The 20,323-nt window shown below is 42.8% G+C and overlaps 1 protein-coding gene across 1 annotated transcript; it reads right to left on the bottom strand.

Annotated features, from left to right (window-relative positions):
- Positions 1 to 1,008: 1,008 nt before the first annotated feature.
- LOC149311455 (glutathione S-transferase-like) lies at positions 1,009 to 16,876 on the bottom strand. The gene is made up of 7 exons (XM_089531101.1): positions 16,800 to 16,876; positions 11,482 to 11,588; positions 9,720 to 9,771; positions 6,669 to 6,801; positions 4,417 to 4,564; positions 2,405 to 2,536; positions 1,009 to 1,390 (listed from the first exon to the last, which is right to left on the bottom strand). The coding sequence occupies exons 2-7, from the start codon at positions 11,566 to 11,568 to the stop codon at positions 1,271 to 1,273; spliced, it is 672 nt and encodes a 223-aa protein (XP_089387227.1). The 5' UTR covers positions 11,569 to 11,588; positions 16,800 to 16,876; the 3' UTR covers positions 1,009 to 1,270.
- Positions 16,877 to 20,323: the final 3,447 nt, after the last annotated feature.

Below are 20,323 nucleotides of genomic sequence, written 5' to 3' on the forward strand. Positions count from 1 at the left end.
CTTCTTCAAGAATGTGTACCTTTCATCCTCTTCCACCTTGTAGTAGTTTTTCTTTGGGGGGGGGGGGGGCAAAAGAATAAGAAGGGAAAAATACTGTGTTCTCTAACAATATTTTGGGATATACAAAAGGATCTTCTGGGATATGCAAAATGGCCCTGAAGCAGTAGCTTGGTGTTGCTTTGATTGGGGGCATGGTATGCGGTTACTGCAGCCCCAATCTGGCATTTTTACAGCCCCAAAAGAAGTGGCAAAATACTGTTCCTTTTTGGGTTGGAAAAAGCCACCCTTTCCACCACGGCCTTTCCATTTCTGTGGCGCCTACTTCCTCAAATAGACAAGGCACATTTAATCTGGCTCCTTTGGAAAAGCCAATCTGTCATGGGAAACCCTACCAGCAGCACTTCTTCCATCAGTATAGCCTCTTGCCTCCCAGGAACACAGAGTTCTCCCAGGAGCATGCATTTTCCTCATGAGAGCCATGATGAGACTCAGTCAAGGAAAGCTGCAGCCTACATTTTGAACATCTGAGCAAATCTGTTGATAATAGGGTAATTTTGAGGTCTCATTCATAGGGTCACTGTAAGTCAAAAATCAACTTGTTGTCAATTAACAATACAGCCCCCTCATCATCCCCTAAACCCCTCAACATGCCACAGGTAAGTCTACTATACTTTAGTTCCCACCCCCATTTTAGACCCAGGAGAAAGAAGCCTTTTACAAGAAGTAAACCAACCCTTCAATTTCGGGGGCGGGGCAGGCAATATGACCCCAACATCTCAACTGCAAATTGTGGGGTGTTGCCATGATCTTGCACAAAGTGGAATCACAGCACTATAGCTGTATGGTATCAAAAGGCCCTAGACATGGTTTTCCTTGCCTCTAACCCAGGCAGTGGGGAACCACTCAGGACTTTTTCAGTCACATTAACATAGCTTCTCATCAGAATATCCAGTGTGTCAGTGTGATTGTGGTGCATCGTGTTACATATCAGACAAATAAATGCTTAAGTAAAATACAAATGATGTAGAGTATTTTATTTCATGCTAGTCTAATGGTACACATGTCACTGTATTGTCAGTTTCTCCTCGGTCAGTCTTGACATTCTGTTATTAATTGAGCTTCATAATGTAGTTAAGTGAATTTATTCAGGCCTTGTGCCCATATATGATTGTAGGTAGATATTGGAATGATTAAAATAACTGCCTAATCCCAATTTTTGCATTTTCCTTGCAGCTAAAATAATGAACCATCCACCATCTTCAGCAACAATTCAGTAGAAAATTTTCATTACATCATCAACTGTTTTTTCATCAGGAGCTGGTCTTCTTGGACTACCAGGCTGCAGAAATTTCTTAATAGTAGGGATGTTGCTTATTCGTGTTTTATAAGCCTAAAAAAAGGAGAAAGGAGGGAAAGGGTTCAGAACACAGCAATTTTATGCCAAGGTAAGAGGCCATCCTTGAATACTCATCTGTCAATTGAATAGCATACAGACCATTGCAAGATTATGATAATAAAATGAAATAAGCTACATTCCTTGACAAAAGTAGATGCATAAATGAAATGTATTTCAGAAAATTCTTATTTGAATTTAAATAATCCCAATCTAATTTATTAGAGCAAAAAGTTTGTCCTCTAAAATTCATGTTAAAATAATTATTATTTTTAATAATATCACAATTCTGACAGAGGCCAGAAACCGACTGGGTAACTATGAATGCATAACCAAGAGTTAAGCACTCATGACTGCTTTGTATTCATGATCCCCATGTGTCCCCTTGTTTAGTCTCTGAATCCCAAATTAATGGTCTCCCAATCTCCACTTAATGGTCAGTAGCCACTGCAATCAATGAACATCTGTTCCCCTGTCGATTGGGAAGCAGCTCCCTGATAATCCTTGTTCCCATGCATGCAATCTCCACTGTGATGGGAGATGGTGAAAGTGACTCTGTTTCTGCCTGCCGCAACAGAAATCACTTGCACTTCCCAACTGACAGGGGAACAGACCCACATCAATTGCAGCGGCTGCTGACTGGTAAGTGAAGACTGGCATGAACGGAAGTCAGGCTGAGATTAATTATATTGCTATTCAACTTCCATGGTTATGTAACAACATTTATTCTATGTTCCATTTGATTATTTTGCTTTATTAATTAATTATTTTGTTTGTTTGTTTTAGACTTCAGGCCCCATAAGCCCTGCCCAACACCGATAAAAGATTACAGGAACTCAAATCTGGAGGTCCATTTCCTCTAGCCCTCCTCTAGAACACATCAAGCCTTCCAACTGCTTTGTGAATCCATCCCCACATGATCTGAAGTACGTGACTAGCATCTAAGAACCTGCAGGATCATCTCTGGGCTGCCTTATTACATTGCATGTCTTGACAAAAATATTTGCTGACCTTTAAAAGAGGGAATTTGGAGAGAACATCAGCCTTTAACTCTTCTGTTGCTAAAATGGCTTCAAGCAACTGGACATCTGCTTTGCTGAGCTGATTTCCAACCAGAAAATCTTGTCCGTGATCTTTGAGGACCTACAGAGCAGGAAACAGTTTAAGAGATTTCTAGTGCTCCAGGGTCAGTAGTCCTTAAGCTTTGCTCCTCCATGAGTCTTGGATTTCACCTCTCAGAATCCCTGACCACAGTTCATGCTGAAGGGGACTTCTGGGAGTCAGAGTCCAAAGCATGTGGAGAATCAAATGCAGACAGCCACTGCTCTAGGGAAATATACAAAACTGAGAAGATATAGCTGGACCATTTTGAAAATCACTCATCTGAACAATATTACATCATTACAGCAGAAGGTTCAGAAGTTCTGGACACAATGAACATGCAAATTGGCTGACATCATGCTTTGACAGAGTTGCATAGCATACATAGCATACAGCTTTGCACACAGGCTTTGCTTGTTTGTTTCTTTTATTTATATCCCATCTTCATCCCAAAACAAGATACAAGGCAGTTTATAATGAAGTTATTCATTGACTGAAAAGCTGGAACATGTCCAGAGGAGGGCAACCAAGATGATAGAAAGTCTGGAAACCAAGCCTTAGAAGGAATGATTTAGGGCAGGGTTTCCAAACCTTTTTGACTAGCAACTTGGCAAAGTCAACTTGGTAAATTTCAGTTCAGAATGTTATTTCTTGTTTTCTTATTTTGATCCTACTTTTTGTTTCTTAATTTTTAATTTTGTTACAATTTTATTTCTTTCATTTTTCTGGAGCGGCTGCAGAGCACCTGGGAAGTGCAGACTGAGCCCTAAGGGCTCCTCGGAGCACAGGTTGGGAACAGCTGATTTAGGGAATTGGATATGTACACCTTGGAGAAGACAGAGAAGTGACATGATAGCCATCTTTAAATATCTGAAGGATGTCATGTAGAAGATGGAAAGACATTGTTTTCTCCTTCTTCAGAGACTAGAAGACAAACCAATGGATTTAACTTATATGAAAAAGGTTTCCAGTTAAATAACTTTTTTACTGTAAGAGCTATTCATCAGTGTAATGGACTGCCTTGGGGGATGGCAGACTCTCATCTCTGGTCTTTACACAGAGTTTGATCATCTTTCAGGACTGCTTTACCTATATATTCCTGCATGGCAAGGGGCTGAAATAGAGGGCTGTTGTGGTCCCTTCTAATTCAGATTCTCGGATTGTACTATACAACCCTTGTACTGAATGGCAACACATTGCAGCTGAATGTGCAACCAAAGGAGTCCTACCACCAATTTCAGCAAGCACAGCTGCACTTCCATGATCTTGAACTGTATGTCAATGTGCTGCATCCAACAAAAATGTACAACTGCTTCCATGGGAGAACACACACATGCATAGGGCACCAAGAGGACTTCAGACATCAGTGGCAGAATAGGGCAGAAGCATCTAACATTTTAAACATTTATTTGTCTAAACATTTTCATTATTTCAAGTTTGCAAACTTTCCAAATGCCATCCTGTTACGCCATTATGTCCATGTAAACCGAGTTTTGATTCTGTAAAGTTGAATGGCATCATCATACAACATTTGTACTTTCAGGAGACAATAGAGATTTAGCAATGTCTTTGCGACCACTGTACAAGCCACCATAGTGCCATGGGTTCTATTAGCACTGCAGTGCACTGTGTCCCATTACATAATGGGCCCCCACTGTGCAGGTTACCCGAATATATATCAGTTCACTGGAAGGGCTGTATATTGTGTCACAAATGTAGCTACGTCATGGTAAAGTTACAAACTGTAGCCTCTGAGATTGGATTCCAGTCCCCATTTATTCCTCTCCTTTGCTACCCATTTCTGATATACCAAAAATTCTCACTGATACCTAGTAAGGACTAACAATTGTTGAGCTCCTGCAACTCAATTAATAACATGGTATTAATGTGCTAATGTGTCTAATAACGTGGTAGCTGCCCACCTTTTCAAAGACCGGGAAATATCTGCCAGTGGCTTTCTCGAGGATGGCTGTCTTTTCCTTCTCTTTCTCCTTCGCATCAATTTTTTTGAAAGGCAGGATCATGATCATTTCATTCAGGTCCACAGCACCTTCACCATACATATCAATTCTGTAAAAAGAGAATGCTCTCATGATGCTTGCTAACCAACTATACCTATGTAGCTTAGGGGCTGTACAGACAGCCCCTAAGGGGTGGCCTGCAGCCTTCCCATTTATAGCCAGATCAAGCCACAGCAACTGCCTGATCTGGATCTAGTCTTTCCAGGGTGCAAAAAGAGCGCAACAGCCATGGTGTCGCAGATTTACAGTGCTCCTTCAGCGCTGCATAGTACAGACGCAGCACTGGAGGAGTGCTGTGACACCAGGTGATGCGGCATCACAGCGCCCTGGGGGGCAGAGCCGGTGCATGCGTCTTGTAGATGCTACATCCCGACTCCGCCCCCAGACCTGCCCAATGTGCCAGTCTCCACAGGTCCTTGGTCTATTAAAACTTAAATGTACAACACTATTTCTCCCATTGTGAAAGAGCTCTTTCCTCCCATTATACTGATCTAATGATAGATTAAGAATTATAATATTATGAAGTACTATGAGATTATCATATGACAGGAGAATTTCAAAGGTACAATTCACTTCATTAACACTGTATCTCATATATAATCCTTTAAACAACCCTGCATGTTAACATTGGTGTATTGGCCTTCTTGGGGAAGGAGAAGAACTCATGCAAAGACATGCAGACTGCAGCCTTCCAGATGTTGTTGGACAGCAACTCCAACATTCATTACCCCTGGCTAGGACCAATGAGAGGAGCTGCAGTCCACCAGTCCTTTTATGGATGGCCATAAGTTGTCCCTTTAAGAGAGAGGTTGAAGCCAAGGCGCATTTTACTTTTTTTTTAAATTACAGATTTAACACTAAGCTAAACACAAAGTCAAAACAATTAGTGGGGAAATCGTACAGCAGTGTCACAGACATCATCCCAAGGGGTGAGGGAAATGTCCAGTTGGCCCTTTGTATCCACAAGTTTTTTTATCCACAGAATCAATCATGGCTTGAAATTTTTTAAAAAATTCAAAAAGCAAACCTTGTTGTTTGCCATTTCATATTAAGGACATCATTTTGCTACCCCATTGTATATAACAGGAATTGATGATCCATGGGGAGTCTTGGAAACAAATCTCAAAGGCTGCTGAGGGCCCAGTGTACTATAATCCTGTCTCTTGCAGGTGGGTAGGCAGAATGAATGATTTTCTTGGGGCTCTTTCACAATACATAGTTATAACACTGTGATTCCGTTTTAATTGGCATAGGTCCATCCTACAGAATCCTGGGGTATATCATTTGATGAGGCACTAGAGATGTTCTGTGACAGAAAATTCCAACCACTCCTCTCTAAACCTCAAATCCCAGGAGTGCATAGCATGGAACCATGGCAATTCAAGTCAAATAATAGTGCTATAATTATGTAGTGTGAAAGGCTGCTTGGAAATATCAATTTCTCTTGTAACAGGAGTGCTTCCCAAATTAATTTAATTTCACTGATTCCCTGAAACAACATACTCGCCAGAAAAGGGCCTTATTTTAATGGATACATATTTGTCAAAAAGTATGCATATCTCTATTCAAAAGAAAGCCACAGTGAATTCAGTGCAGCTTACTCCATGTATGTTTATAGGACTACAGCCTTTCATTGTTCACACTGCTTTCCTATAAAGGAAGAGTATTTTTGGGGGAAATTATTTTTTAATGTAATTTAATTTCATGTAATTCATACAAAACCTTGGGAAAGTGTGTTAAATTTCAGTTTGTTGGTATTAAATGAAAGTGAGCAGCATGTGGCCCTCCCGATTATGTTGGACTGCAACTCCCATCATCCATCATCATTAATGCCGATGGCTGGTGCTGATGAGAGCTGTAATCGTACAACAGCTGGAAGACCACATGTTGCCCACCCCTAGTTTAGTGGATGAACTCTGGAGGAATGACTTTTAATGAACAAGTCTATGCAAACTTAGTTCTGTTTGGAAGTCAAGTGCGTAAATAGTGCTCCACTCAGCACTTTTTGGTTGCAACTGGGAGTGACAGTGAGCTGAAATATACTGGCTCATAACTTATCAGCAGATCCTCTATGGTAAGCCAGAAATTTTAGATATCATGCACAGTAAACAAAAGTAGACATGCAGTAACCAAATTTAGAAATGTTGCAGTACAGTGCTCTTTCCTTGAGGTCTTTCCCATAGAGATTGTATTTCCCTGCAATGTAGTTGAGAATGGCTCGGGTCTGCACCATCTTCATCCCATCAATTTCCACCATGGGCACTTGCTGGAAAAGCAGGAATCCATCTTGTGGAAAGAGAGGAAAATGTAAAAAATACATTTATTTTCCTTGTTATATTGTTATGACTTTAGGGAACATTTTATGTCATGCTTTGTAACAGAGTTATTTTGGTATACTGTATGAAGCCCCCATACACTTACACACACACACACACACACACACACACACACTTGTGTAAGTACAGCGCATCCGCGTTACATGTGGGTGTATCATACGTGGCTTCAAGCTTATGCTAAAGCCTCCCGGCAATTAAGCAATGGAGCATGTGCCTATGGTGTGTGCACCGCACCGCAACAATGCACCCCATTGTTTTCAATGGGGCACAAGCATACACAGACTTCTCTTTACATGGGGAGATCCGCAAAGAATCCCCAGCATAAGGGAAGGTCCCACTGTACCAAGTGAAAATCCTGAATCATATTACTGTGCACTGTAGGACTGAATCACTTGCATCTAGCTCTGTACAACGAAAATATTTAAAAGCAGAAAGACTGGTAAAATTTCTCACATTAAACAAAATATGACTTATAATATAATACTTTATGAGTGCACAAGATGCAAAAATATCTATTGCCACAGCTCAGTTCCTTCATAAAGCATCACTGTTGAGATCTAGATATCTGGGGATGATTGGTGTTAACTGTAAGCATGGTGAAGAGATTTGACATATGATGATGGATGTTTAATGTTATTTCTACCTCCCATTTTAATTCTATTTTACTTCTCATTGTAATTATCTTACACATAATTGATTGTTTTAACATTTTTATTCTTACCTGTTTATTTGTATATTTTTCAGTACATATTGTATATTTTTATTTAGATTTTTATAGTCAGTATATAAGCTGTGCATGTTTAGGCTATTCATACGTATCTATATTGTATTGTGGTATATTGTACTTAGTGCACTATATTAACATTTTATATATATGTGTGTGTGTGTGTGTCATTGCTTGTATTACTATGTTTTGAGTATTTTGAAACGGCCCTCGGGCTACTCAATAAACATAATGATTGACTTATAATTACACAATGACATGCAGAGGCTGGAAGAAATATTCATCCCCCTTTGACCACATGTTGTATTACAATCTAGAATGAAAATGGATGTAATTGACACTGCTAGCACTTGATGTACATAAGATACTCATTGACCCTGCCGCAAATAACAAAAAATGTGAGACCTCAGGTCCCGTTGTTTTCTATGGCAATGCGACGTGTGCATGGCTGCATGTGCCTCCATTAAAAAAAAAAAGAAAGGGGGGTTGCTATCCACAGAAGCTGAAATCTGCAGATGGCAAGCCCAAAGATAACAAGAGCCCACTGTAGACACAACACATTATTTTTCCAGCAACAGGTGACAGGGAAACCATTTCTTTTCAGGTCCATCATTTACTAGATCAGCCCCTCCAGGAAGCAGTCCACATCTGACTGGACCAGGGGCCCTGGCTCATCATGCAGCAAGGTTGCCCAGCATTCTCAGGTGCTGCCAACCCAAGTGCAGGAATGGTTAGACTGAGCTGTGACCCTAGCCCACCCATGCTGGGGGTTGCAATCATGAGGGAGTTATAGTCCATTTCTTCTGTTCCCTTCCCCCCAAAAAAATCAAAATACAAGAGGTATTTTTCGGGGGGGGGGGGGTTGAATGGAAAGTAAATACTAGTAAATAGTGAGTACGCAGAGAAAAATGCATTTCTTATGTTATTTAAACTGCATCTGATTTTCAGCTGGCAATACTGCATGAGAAAAAGATTTAAGTGTCAAGTCATGATTCAATCTATATTTGGGGGAGCTGTCTTCCCTTTCTAATTATGTAGTATAACCATCCAACCAATGCAGAATAGTAAAAGGATTAGTTTTTTGTGGGTTTTTCGGGCTATGTGGCCATTTCTAGAAGAGTTTATTCCTGACGTTTTGCCAGCATCTGTGGCTGGCATCTTCAGAGAATGCTATCCAGAGATGCTGGCAAAATGTCAGGAATAAACTCTTCTAGAACATGGCCACATAGCCCGAAAATACCCACAAAAAGCTATGGATGCTGGCCATGAAAACCTTCAACTTCACAGTCAAAGGATTACTTGTTGCTGTTGTGCATCTAATTCATTCCAACCTATGGCAACCCTAAGGTAAGCCTATCATGGAGTTTTCTTGGCAAGATTTCTTGGCAAGATTTGCCTTTCCCTGAGGTGGAGAGAGTGTGGCTTGCCCAAGGTCACCCAGTGGGTTTCCATGGCTGAGCAGGGATTCAACCCATTGTCACTACAGTCATAGTCCAAGGCTCAAACCACTACAGCTCACTGGTTCTCACATTTACCCTTCTTCCTACAACAGACAGAGCATAATGTAGTGGTTTAAACATCAGCTTACTATTTTGGAGATCTGACATGAATCCCCAGTCGGCCATGGAAACCCACTGGGTGGAACTGAGCAAGACACACTCTCTCAGTTCCAGAGGAAGGGAAGGGCAAACACCCTTTGAACAAACTTCTTTAAGAAAACCCCATGATAAGTTCATCTTAGGGTCTCTATAAGCTGGAAATGATTTGAAAGCCTAACTACTACAACAGCATATTTATGCCTAAAACTGTGGATACATATTTGGTGTATAATGCAGAACATGAGTAGCACAGAGCAAGTCCTACATGAAGATATCTGTTTTGTATATTCCACAGTGGCCCATCTGTTCTTTATGTGGCATTGGGCAAGGAATCCATGCAGACTTCTGCTGCTCCATTACTGAAAATTCATGTTTTGTCTTTAACTGTGATGGGTACAATATAGCAATTAGCAGTGCAATTCTTTTTGTGTGTGATAATCTTAAGGTTGCGTTTTTTTTTTTTGCAAACTCATACAAATAGTTGTGAATTCTATATACATTCAATCATTGAAGCAAACATATTAAACATTCAGACAGCATACTCACCTTGCCTTAACTTTTCTAGCTCCCTCTTTGCCTGGATATATGGTTCTTCAAACTAGCAAACAAACAAAAAAGGCAAGTGATTTGAAGGATCTCCTAATGTAAAATGCACAATTCCCAAATATCAGTATTTTCTAGTTTTGAAAACTAATGAAGCTTGGGAGTGAATATGTTGAAAACTCCTGATTAGCTTATTATTTCATGTTCATTTATGGCATTCTTGAGAAAAGGATATCACACTATGGAAGAAGGCTGGAGACAGTCTGCTAAAAGTGCTATGTCACTTGAAAACCAATTTCAATGCTACACAAAAACAAATTCCACTACTAATTCCTCATAATCAAACATTTTCTAGTTAAAAAACCAGTTTAGCAAAATAATTCCACACAAAGAGTTCAAGTCAAAACTGTATATAAATTATTTGTTCTCCTAGTTTTCTCTGGGTTTTCTGGGCTATGTGGCCACGTTCTGGAAGAATTTATTCCCGACGTTTCACCTGCATCTGTGGCTGGCATCTTCAGAGGGTGGTGGCATGTAAGTGTGTGGGGTGTATGTATATATATATATATATATATATATATATATATATACTTGTGTGACCCTTGGTTGGGAGGAAGTGATTTACATGTTAATCCATGTGTTGGTCTGTTGTTGAATGGCAAGGCCTCAGAGTGGGAGAAGGTGGAAATGTACCTATTTAATCCATTGTCTGCAGGGGAAACCTCTGATCCTGGGTGGTGTTCATTGCCATTCAACAAAAGACCAACACAGAGATTAACATATAAATCACTTCCTCTCAACCGAGGGTCACACAAGTATATATATATACCCCATACATTTACATGCCACTACTCTCCGAAGATGCCAGCCAGAGATGCAGGTGAAACGTCGGGAATAAATTCTTCCAGAACGTGGCCACATAGCCCAGAAAACCCAGAGAAAACTATGGATGCTAGCCGTGAAAGCCTTCAGCTTCATATTTGTTCTCCTACATTTTATCTTCACAACAGTCTTGTAGGGTAGGTTAGGCTGAGAGATAATGCCTGGTCAAAAGTCACCCAAGCTGCTTTATGCCTTCCAACTCTATGATTCTATGTACTGTAGTTCTAGCCTAAGAAGAAATCCATATGTGTGTCAATTTTCATGCTCCATATTGCTTATATGAAAAATATAATTCTCTCTTCATCATGCTCCATGAGCATTCATGTCAGGTTTAGCATGAAAACAGAAAACCATTTGATGTCCTCATAATCTGAAAACAAACCCATACTTTCTAAACGTCTGTACTTCCCCTTTAACAAACCCTGAACTTTCCCTCCCCAGCAATGCAACACAGCAAAATATAGCAGAGAGGAAATCCATACTACTGTCCTGCAACTTATCTTCTTGCCAAATTAATTTTGGGTGAGAATTGGAAATACACTTGGACACCATATTTGGACCACCTCAAAGTAAACTTCATGTTGCCAAAAGAAACAGAGTGAAGCATAACACACCTCCTGGATTTTCCCATACTCTAACCACTGCACCACATTGTTTTTCATTAAATAACTACAGTTCTTCCAACCCTTTCCGCTGCCTTCATTGGTTTATTTACTATGTGTATATTAGTGTTTCGAGCTGAAGCAAGTGAGTACTGGCATGAAATTAAAACTCCTCTTTCCAAACCTGCAACAAAGGATTTAACCACTTATCAATATAAGTTAGTACCTCAAACGAATCCTTAAACAGATATGATCTATTTGAAAAGCAACTGAAAACAAACCTCAATCCCAGCTGCAGCCAGCAGCCACCTTATGGGTTCCATTCGGCCTCTTGTATTGACGTAGTGAAGTTTAGGTTTTCCAGCCATGTTTCCAAGTGTTTTCTATCCTGTTTTGATGAAAAGGATGGTTTTAAAATGAAATTATATATGGAAAGTGGAAAATTAAAGAAAAAGCAGGACAGCTTTTAAAATCTTTATTTTGCTTTTGTTGCTGCTTTTAGCAGAAAATGAACTGATATTTAAAAAATGAAGAATACTTTTATTTCATATTGCATACAGTACACATAAACTACGATACTAAAAGAAGTTAACAATATTTAGTCTCATTTGAGGTTCATATCCCCTGCCCACAGAGCAAACCTCTTCATCAGATATTGCTTGTGTCTTAAAATCAGTTATTACACACACTATCTCCCTCGTCTCACAACCATTTCTCCAAATCTCTGCCATCTGCCATATTTCAATTTAATAAAAAGCAAAAGATAATGTCCTCTTTCTGAAATGAAACTTTTAATTTCCTTCTCAAGGTTTTTATTCCTGTTCTAGCCTTTATGTTGATTTTTCTTCACTACAGTTTTATCAACTGGCTACTGTTCTTAGAACAGTGAAAGTCTCACAGAACCGTCTTACACACATGAATTCAAAAGTAAACCCCATTGAGTCCAATGGGGCTTAGCCTCAGCTACATGGGTCTAAATCATACAGCAGTTTTCAAACGATGGAAAAACCAACAAGAAAATTAAATGAAAAGGCTGATTTGTTAAGCACCTCCTTTTTTGAAGAATGGGGAGGTTACCCATTTGGGTAGGTTCCATTTTATGTAAAAGCTGACGAACAGCCTGACTGAGTGGAGTTTTTCACTCCAGTTTCATCCATGTTTCGGGGGGGGGGGGGTTCCCATTTTGGTGGGATTCAAATCCAAATAAATAAATAGACTGAACTTTGCAGATTTCCTATCTCTTGCTTTGGGTTCTTTCTCAGGAGAAGCTTACCAATGTTCCTGGCCAAAGGATTTTAGGGGGCACTTGGACAGGGCACCTTCCTAGTCTTCCCATTCATCACTGTGGAGTTCCTAGCTCCACACAAAATTGCTATCAACTGGCCACACTGTCAGTGATATACAAACCACTCACCACTCCAGTGTATGCAGTCTGTCATGTTCTGTCTTCACAGTTACATGGAGCAAGACCCACTGTTGTTCAACTTTATGGCCTACTTCCCCCATCCTTCCTTTAAGATCTCTCCCAGAGCATGCAGACGGGAAGGTGTATTTGTAGACTAGTATGCACGCATGCACACATGCACGTGTGCACGCATGCACGAACGCACACGCACGCGCGCACATACACACACACAGCCTGCAAGATGTATAGACAGGTAATGGTTGTTGTTGTTCTGTGCCTTCAAGTCATTTCTGACTTATGGTGACCCTAAGGTGAACCTATCATGGGGTTTTCTTGGCAAGATTTGTTAAGAAGATGTTTGCAATTGCCTTCCCCAACCCAGTGGGTTTCGTGGGGAATCGAACCCTGGTCTCCAGAGCTGTAGTCCAGCACTCAAACCACTACACCACCATGGCTCTCTATAGATTTTTAAAACCACATCAGTTTCCTCCACTTCCTGCAGCTTTGTTCAAAGAGATCCAAAACTTTTGCCTTTACACTTCCATCCCTCTATAACAAGTAGACAGTGGAGGGACTTAACTGCATTGGACAGCCTGGCATAAAGAAGGCTTTATCCCTTTACTCCCCCACTCTAGTGATCTGATCAGAATTTGAATCCATGATGACCCTCTGGTTATTTGCATGAAAAAGAAACTACATACCATTCTCTGCACTCAAATTCAAAACCAATCACCAGAGAGCCAATCCATACCAGACAAAAATGGAAGACAAAAGAATAGTGTGTGTGTGTGTGTGTGTGTTGTGCCTTCAAGTTGCCTGTTGACTTATGGCAACTGCATCAATTTCATAGGGTTTCCTTAGGCAAGGAGTACTCAGAGGTTGTTTTGCCAATTCGTTCCTCTAAAATACAATTTGCAGAACCTGGTGTTCAAAGGTTGCTTATGTAGTTTCCAAGAACAGATCAGATCTGGTGTCTTTAGCCCTTTTATTTACTTATTTAGCAAAATAAATAAAATTATACAGTATTCCTTTATTGTGGTATTTCAGGGAGGCAGATAAAACAATAAACAGATTAAAACAATTCCAGATTAAAACAAGAAGTGTCTTAAACAGGTTAAAACATATTGAACACATAACAAATAGTTAAAGCAGTTTAAAAGGCTGCAATAATTTAAAACTAGGTACATATACATCTAAGTTACATTAAGCCCCAAATGCATTAATAAAAAGCCAGGTCTTGACAGGGTGCCAGAAATAAAGCAAAGCTGGTAGCAGTCAGGGAGGGCATCCCACAATTGGGGTGCAATAGCCAAGAAGACCCTCTCCTGTTTCCCCCCACAATATACTGCTCCTTGCAAACAATACTTGGGAAGATTATATACATACACATTGTACTGTATATGTATGGATAAGCAATGCACGTATTCTTTAAATAACCAGATGCCAAACCATTTTGCACTTTGTCATCACTAGCCTCTTGAATTCAGGCCAGTAGCAAACTAGCAACCAAGGCAGCTCCTTTAAGATTGGTGTTATGTGTATTCTTGCTGGTGTGTGTGTGGGGGGGGGGGGGGGACTGCATTAGCTGCGGCTTCTGGCTCATTTTCAAGGGCAGTCCCATGTAGAATACATTACAATCACAGTCTAATTGGGACGTTACAGTGCATGAACCACTGCAGATAACTTATCCTTCTCCAGGAAAAGCAGTAGTCAAAGTCTGCTGGTGCCAAGCCCTCCAAGCTACAAAGTCCATTTGGGCCTCCAATGGCAGGGATGGCTCTTGAAATACCATCAAGTTGTGCACCTGTTCAGGAGGACCAGATGTCATAACCACAAAGGAGGTTCAATCTGAGGAAAACTGCAGTGTGACAAGCCTTATAATGCATACTTTTCAGATTTTGTTGTCAATGGCAGGCCTTCATGGGAGGTTCAGCCCCGAAAATGTGAGACAGGTATCCCCTACTGAGAGTGACCAGATGTCATAAGCCCAAAGGAGGACAAGGCACCGCAAAATGGCCAAGAAAAATGGAGGACGTGACCAAATAAAAGCTAAAAACACTTAACATAAATTCATGCTTCATAAGAGTTAATCACACAAAGGAGTCCACGAGTTTATCCCGTGAATATCCTGGAAAAATTGCGTAATTACACAAAATGATGTCACGTGATGTCACACAAAACCCGCCATTAAAGTGGTCACAAAGAAGCATTAATGTGCATCTTTTTACTTTGGGGAGTTCAGAGATAAGGCATTTCTGATATCACATAAAAAAAATAACCATCCGCACAATTGCTTGCTGTTTTTGCTTTATTTGCGGGATGCTTTAAATGCTTTTTAATCTCTCTTTAATGCTGAAGTTAGCCCCAGTGTGATCAACTCCTCAATCATGCTCAAAAGGGAGGACATTTTGGAATCCTTCCCGGAAAAGAAAGCTGAATGGAGGACATGTCCTGGAAAAGTAGGATGCCTGGTCATGCCCTTTGTGATCTCCCAAATACTAACCATGCCTGACCACTAAAATAGAAAAGATGGGGTGTATTTAGGGCAGGATGGGGATGAAGCCAAGGCTCTCGAGAGGAATTACGCAGCCAAGCAGTAACTGCAGAAGGAGGGGAAAGAAGCCCTCAACTCCTGTCACTTTTGTTACTGTTGCCGTGTGCCTCAGGGCAACCCAATCCTTGCCAATCCTTGGCAAGGCTTGCTCAGAGGAGGTGTGCCATTGCCTTCCCCTGAGGCTGAGAGAGTGTTACTTGTCTCTGGACAAACCTTGCTGTTAGCTGTTGTGTGCCTACAGGTCATTTCCAACTTTTGGTGACTATCATGGGGTTTTCTTGGCAATAATAGTTCAGAGGGAGTTTGCCATTGCCTTCCCCTGAGGCTGAGAGAGGGTGACTTGCCCAAGGTCAGCCCTTGGGCAAACATTGTTGTTTGCTGTTGTGTGCCTTCAAGCCGTATCTGATTTATAGCTACCCTATTGTGCGATTTTCTTGGCAACAACAACATAATGTTTCTTTATCATTCCCTTTTCACCAAAGGGCAGTACCTTAGAACATATATACAAGCAAAAATGAACCATAAAACACAACACTATAAAATGCTAAAATAATGTACCAATATGCTACAAACAAAAACCCTAAAATAATCTAATATGCTTAAAAGAAAATGTTCAGAGGAGGTTTCCCATAGGCTTTCTCTGAGGCTGAGAGAGTGTGACTTGCGCAAGGTCAACACTTGGGCAAACCTTGCTGTTTGCTGTTGCGTGCCTTCAAGCTGTGTCCAATTTATGGCGCCCCTATCGTGTGATTTTCTTGGCAAAAACAACATAATGTTTCGTTATCACTCTTTTTTCACCTAAGGGCAGTACCTCAGAACATATACAACCAAAAGTGAACGCTAAAACGCAACACTATAAAATGCTAAAATGTGGAAAAAAATATACCAATATGCTAAAAACAAAATCCCTAAAATAATCTACTAATATGCTAAACAGAAAATGTTCAAAGGAGGTTTGCCGTTGCCTTCCTCTGAGGCTGAGAGCGTGTCACTTGCTCAAGTTCACCCAGTTGGTTTCATGGCCCAGATGGGAATTGAACCAAATGTACTGAGCCCCAAAAGCCAAAGCAAAGAGGTTACCATCCCCATCGTCCAGCTGAATCCTTTAGTTTCCTCTCCCTCCATCAACATCCTTGAAGGGAAATGAAGGGAAAACTGTGGAGCTGAATCCGGACTGAAGAAATAATCCAGGTTGGCACCATTTTAACTCCCATGGTTCGATGCTATGGGATTCTGGAGAGTGTGGCGGCGGCAGAACTCTTTGGCAGAGAAGGCGAAATGTTTCACAAAACTACAGTGCCCAGAATTTCATAGCATTGAGCCATGACACATAAAGTAGTACCAAGCTGGATTATTTCTGCAGTGTGGATGGAACCAAAGGGGGCAAGGTTCCCTGGGCATCCATCCTCCTGATTGTATGGATGGTGCGTTAAAAACCTTGTCTGGAAACAGAGAGGGAAAAACCCTGTCCACCCGAAATGCTCCACAAGTAAACATATAAATAGTGTCCTATGAGGACAGTTTGGAGACTAATGGTAGTATTGGGATAATAATAGTTGTATTATTCCACCCATCCTTCCCAAGGCTGCTGGCCTTCAGCTGCAAAGCTGTAAAGGAATTTTTCTAGCCCGAATACTAACCTGCTGCTGGAACTGGAGGAGTATCTGCAAGTTCTTCTCATGCACAAGATAGAATATGTGTGAAAGTCTCTTATAAAGCCCCAGGGAGAAGTGAGAACCACCCACCAGGAGGAGAAAGTCCTCTCTGTGCTAATGTCCTTTGACAGCACAGTGATATTGTGGCCTTTTCACCCATGATGTTATGTCACAAGAAGTCAGTGACCAGATGTCCTAATCACAAATGAGGGAAAGGAACCGCAAAATGCAGGACATTTGAGGGAAATGGAGGACATGGCCTCATGAAAGCTAAAAAACACTCATAAATTCATGCTTCTTAGCTATGCTCAATATGGAGGACATTTTTGGAATTCCTCCTGGACAGAAGGCTGAAATGTAGGACATGTCCTGGAAAAGGAGAGCATTGGATCATTCTGACTCAGTGCAGCTGTGTTGTGTACTTGTCTTTTTACTATGCTCCACCCGTTGCTGTTGTTGTTCATAGAATCATAGAATCGTAGAATTGGAAGAGACCACAAGGGCGATCCAGTCCAACCCCCTGCCATGCAGGGACTCACAATCAAAGCATCCCCAGCAAATGGCCGTCTAGCCTCTGCTTAAAGACCTCCAAGGAAGGAGACTCCACTACACTCCGAGGGAGTGTGTTCCACTGTCGAACAGCCCTTACTGCCAGGAAGTTCTTCCTAATGTTGAGGTGGAATCTCTTTTCCTGTAGCTTGCATCCATTGTTCCGGGTCCTAGTCTCTGGAGCAGCAGAAAACAAGCTTGCCCCCTCCTCAATATGACATCCTTTCAAAATTTAAACAGGGCTATCATATCACCTCTTAACCTTCTTTTCTCCAGGCTAAACATTCCCAGCTCTCTCAGTCGTTCCTCATAGGGCAGGGGTCAGCAACCTCCGTCCCGCAGGCCGGATCCGGCCCCCGGAAGCCTTCGTTGCAGCCCCCGGGGGCGGTTGCCACCGCCTCGTAAAAAAATAACGGCGCCCATAGGAGCAAAAAGCTGCGATGGGCGCCACCATTTTTTGCCCAAAATGGCGCCGAACTCTCGCGTGACCTTCTTTGAGGTCGTGCGAGAGTTCGGCGCCATTTTTTCGCCCAAAATGGCGGCGCCCAGAGGCGAAGTCTCGCACGACCTCAAACAAGGTCGCGCGAGACTTCGGCCTCCAGGAGGCCCGATGCAACCGAGGGAGCCCTTGAATAGGGCTCCGACGGCTGCATCGGGCCTCCTGGAGGCCCGATGCCTTCGCTGGCACCCTCAAAGAGGGCTCTGACGGCCGCATCGGGCCTCTGGAAGGCCCGTTGAAGCCGTCGGAGCCCTGTTCGAGGGCCCCGGCGAGGGCATCGGGCCTCCTGGAGGCCCGATGCCGTCGCTGGCACCCTCAAAGAGGGCTCCGACGGCCGCATCGGGCCTCTGCAAGGCCCGCTGAAGCCATCGGAGCCCTGTTCGAAGGCCCCGGCGACGGCATCGGGCCTCCTGGAGGCCCGATGCCGTCACTGGCGCCCTCCAACAGGGCTCCAGCGGCGGCAGCGGGCCCCTGGAAGGTCCAATGCCACCGTCGCAGCCCTGTTCGAGGACTCCGGCAGCGGCAGCGGGCCTCCTGGAGGCCCGATGCCGTCGGTGGCGCCCTCCAATAGGGCTCTAGCGGCGGCAGCGGGCCTCCAGGATGCCCGGTGCCGTCACTGGGGTCCTCCAAGAGGCTTTTTTGCCGGCCTCTGACAGGGCCTGGGGCCCCGTCAGGGGCCTGCAAAGATGGGGAGGCCTGTCCCCCGGAGGGTGAAACTCCACCCTCAGCACGTGGCCCCGCCCCGGAGGGTGGAAGCTCCACCCCTGGCATGTGGCCCCACCCCCAGAGGGTGGAAGCTCCACCCCCAGCATGTGGCCCCGCCCCGGAGGGTGGAAGCTCTACCCCTGGCTTCGGCCCCCCAGTCGCCTGAGGGACAGCAACCCGGCCCCCGGCCCAAAAAGGTTGCCTACCCCCGCTCATAGGGCAAGGTTTCCAGACCTTTCACCATTTTAGTCACCCTCCTTTGGTCACGCTCCAGTTTCTCAACGTCCTTTTTGAATTGTGGTGCCCAGAACTGGACACAGTATTCCAGGTGGTGTAGCCAAGGGTCCATAGGGGAATTTTATTATGTTGTTATTAGTCCAAATATTGCAAGAGGGGGCTGGCTACGAGAGCCCACCGAAATCGTCTCCCGATATGTATACGGAGTAGACCAGGGGATCCCAATAAATAAAGCTGAGACGGATATTAATAACCAGATGTCTAATTTATTGAAATAGGGGAAAAACACATGCGTTATGCATACACTCACACACACACTCAGGACTCAGGAAAATTAGGGTTGGAAAATAGGAACAGATTTCAGGCGTTACTAATGGAGATGCTTACCAGAATGTAGATTCCCTCCGGGAAGCGAATGGAGTGATGGACAGTGAGACAAGTCTGCTCCGCAACCTGGGTTTGAGCAGAAATGCCGGCTACCAAAACAGAGGTCTGACTGACGTGGAGCAAGTAGACCTTGAGAAATGGCGCGCTGAGCAGCAAAAGTGGGGACTTTTTATAGGCCAAATTTGGCCTGAGGCAAAGAGGCTGGCTTGGCCAAAACAAAGGTGTTTAATTATTTTCTTTTCTCCTGGATGTCTGGATCTGATAACATCAATGACTTAACAGATTTGAGGAGGGGGTGATAGCTTCAGGCAAGGCAAACATTTGCTCTTCCTGATCTTATGATAATCCCTTCATGCGACTTCCCAGACCTGCTAAGATGTTAATGTGGCTGCTCCCCTCAGGGGAGGTGTACATGTCCTCTCGCTTTGCCAGTAATGGCGGACAGGCTTGGAGTCTGGCCAGGGGTCATCCAAGGGTTATCATGGATTCCAAAATTTATATAAAACAGCCTGGGTAACAGTGGGGCCTGACCAGAGCAGAATAGAGTGGCACTATTACTTCTCTTGATCTGGACACTATACTTTTATTGATGCAGCCTAAAATTGCATTGGCCTTTTTAGCTGCTGCATCGGACTGTTGATTCATGTTCAACTTATGGTCTACTTGGACTCCTAGATCCCTTTCACATGTACTTTCATTCAGCAATGTGTCTCCCATCCTATATCTGTGCATTTCATTTTTCTGCCCTAAGTGCAGTACCTTACATTTCTCTGTGTTGAATTTCATTTTGTTAGCTTTGGCCCAGCTTTCTAGTCTATTCAGGTCATTTTGAATGTTGATCCTGTCCTCTGGAGTATTAGCTATTCCTCCTAATTTGGTGTCATCTGCAAATTTGATAAGTATGCTCCCAATTCTGTCATCCAGGTCATTGATAAAGATGTTGAATAGCACTGGGCCCAGGACAGAGCCCTGTGGGACCCCACTGGTTACTTCTCTCCAGGATGAAAAGGAGCCATTGTTGAGCACCCTTTGGGTTCGGCCAGTCAACCAATTACAGATCCATTTAACAGTTACTTTATCTAGCCCACATTTTACAAGCTTGTTTGCAAGAATGTCATGGGAAACCTTGTCA

Source organism: Sceloporus occidentalis, unplaced genomic scaffold (assembly GCF_023333645.1).
Source record: "Sceloporus occidentalis isolate IW3139 unplaced genomic scaffold, rSceOcc1.0.p SCAF_6, whole genome shotgun sequence".
In the NCBI taxonomy this organism is placed as follows: domain Eukaryota; kingdom Metazoa; phylum Chordata; class Lepidosauria; order Squamata; family Phrynosomatidae; genus Sceloporus; species Sceloporus occidentalis.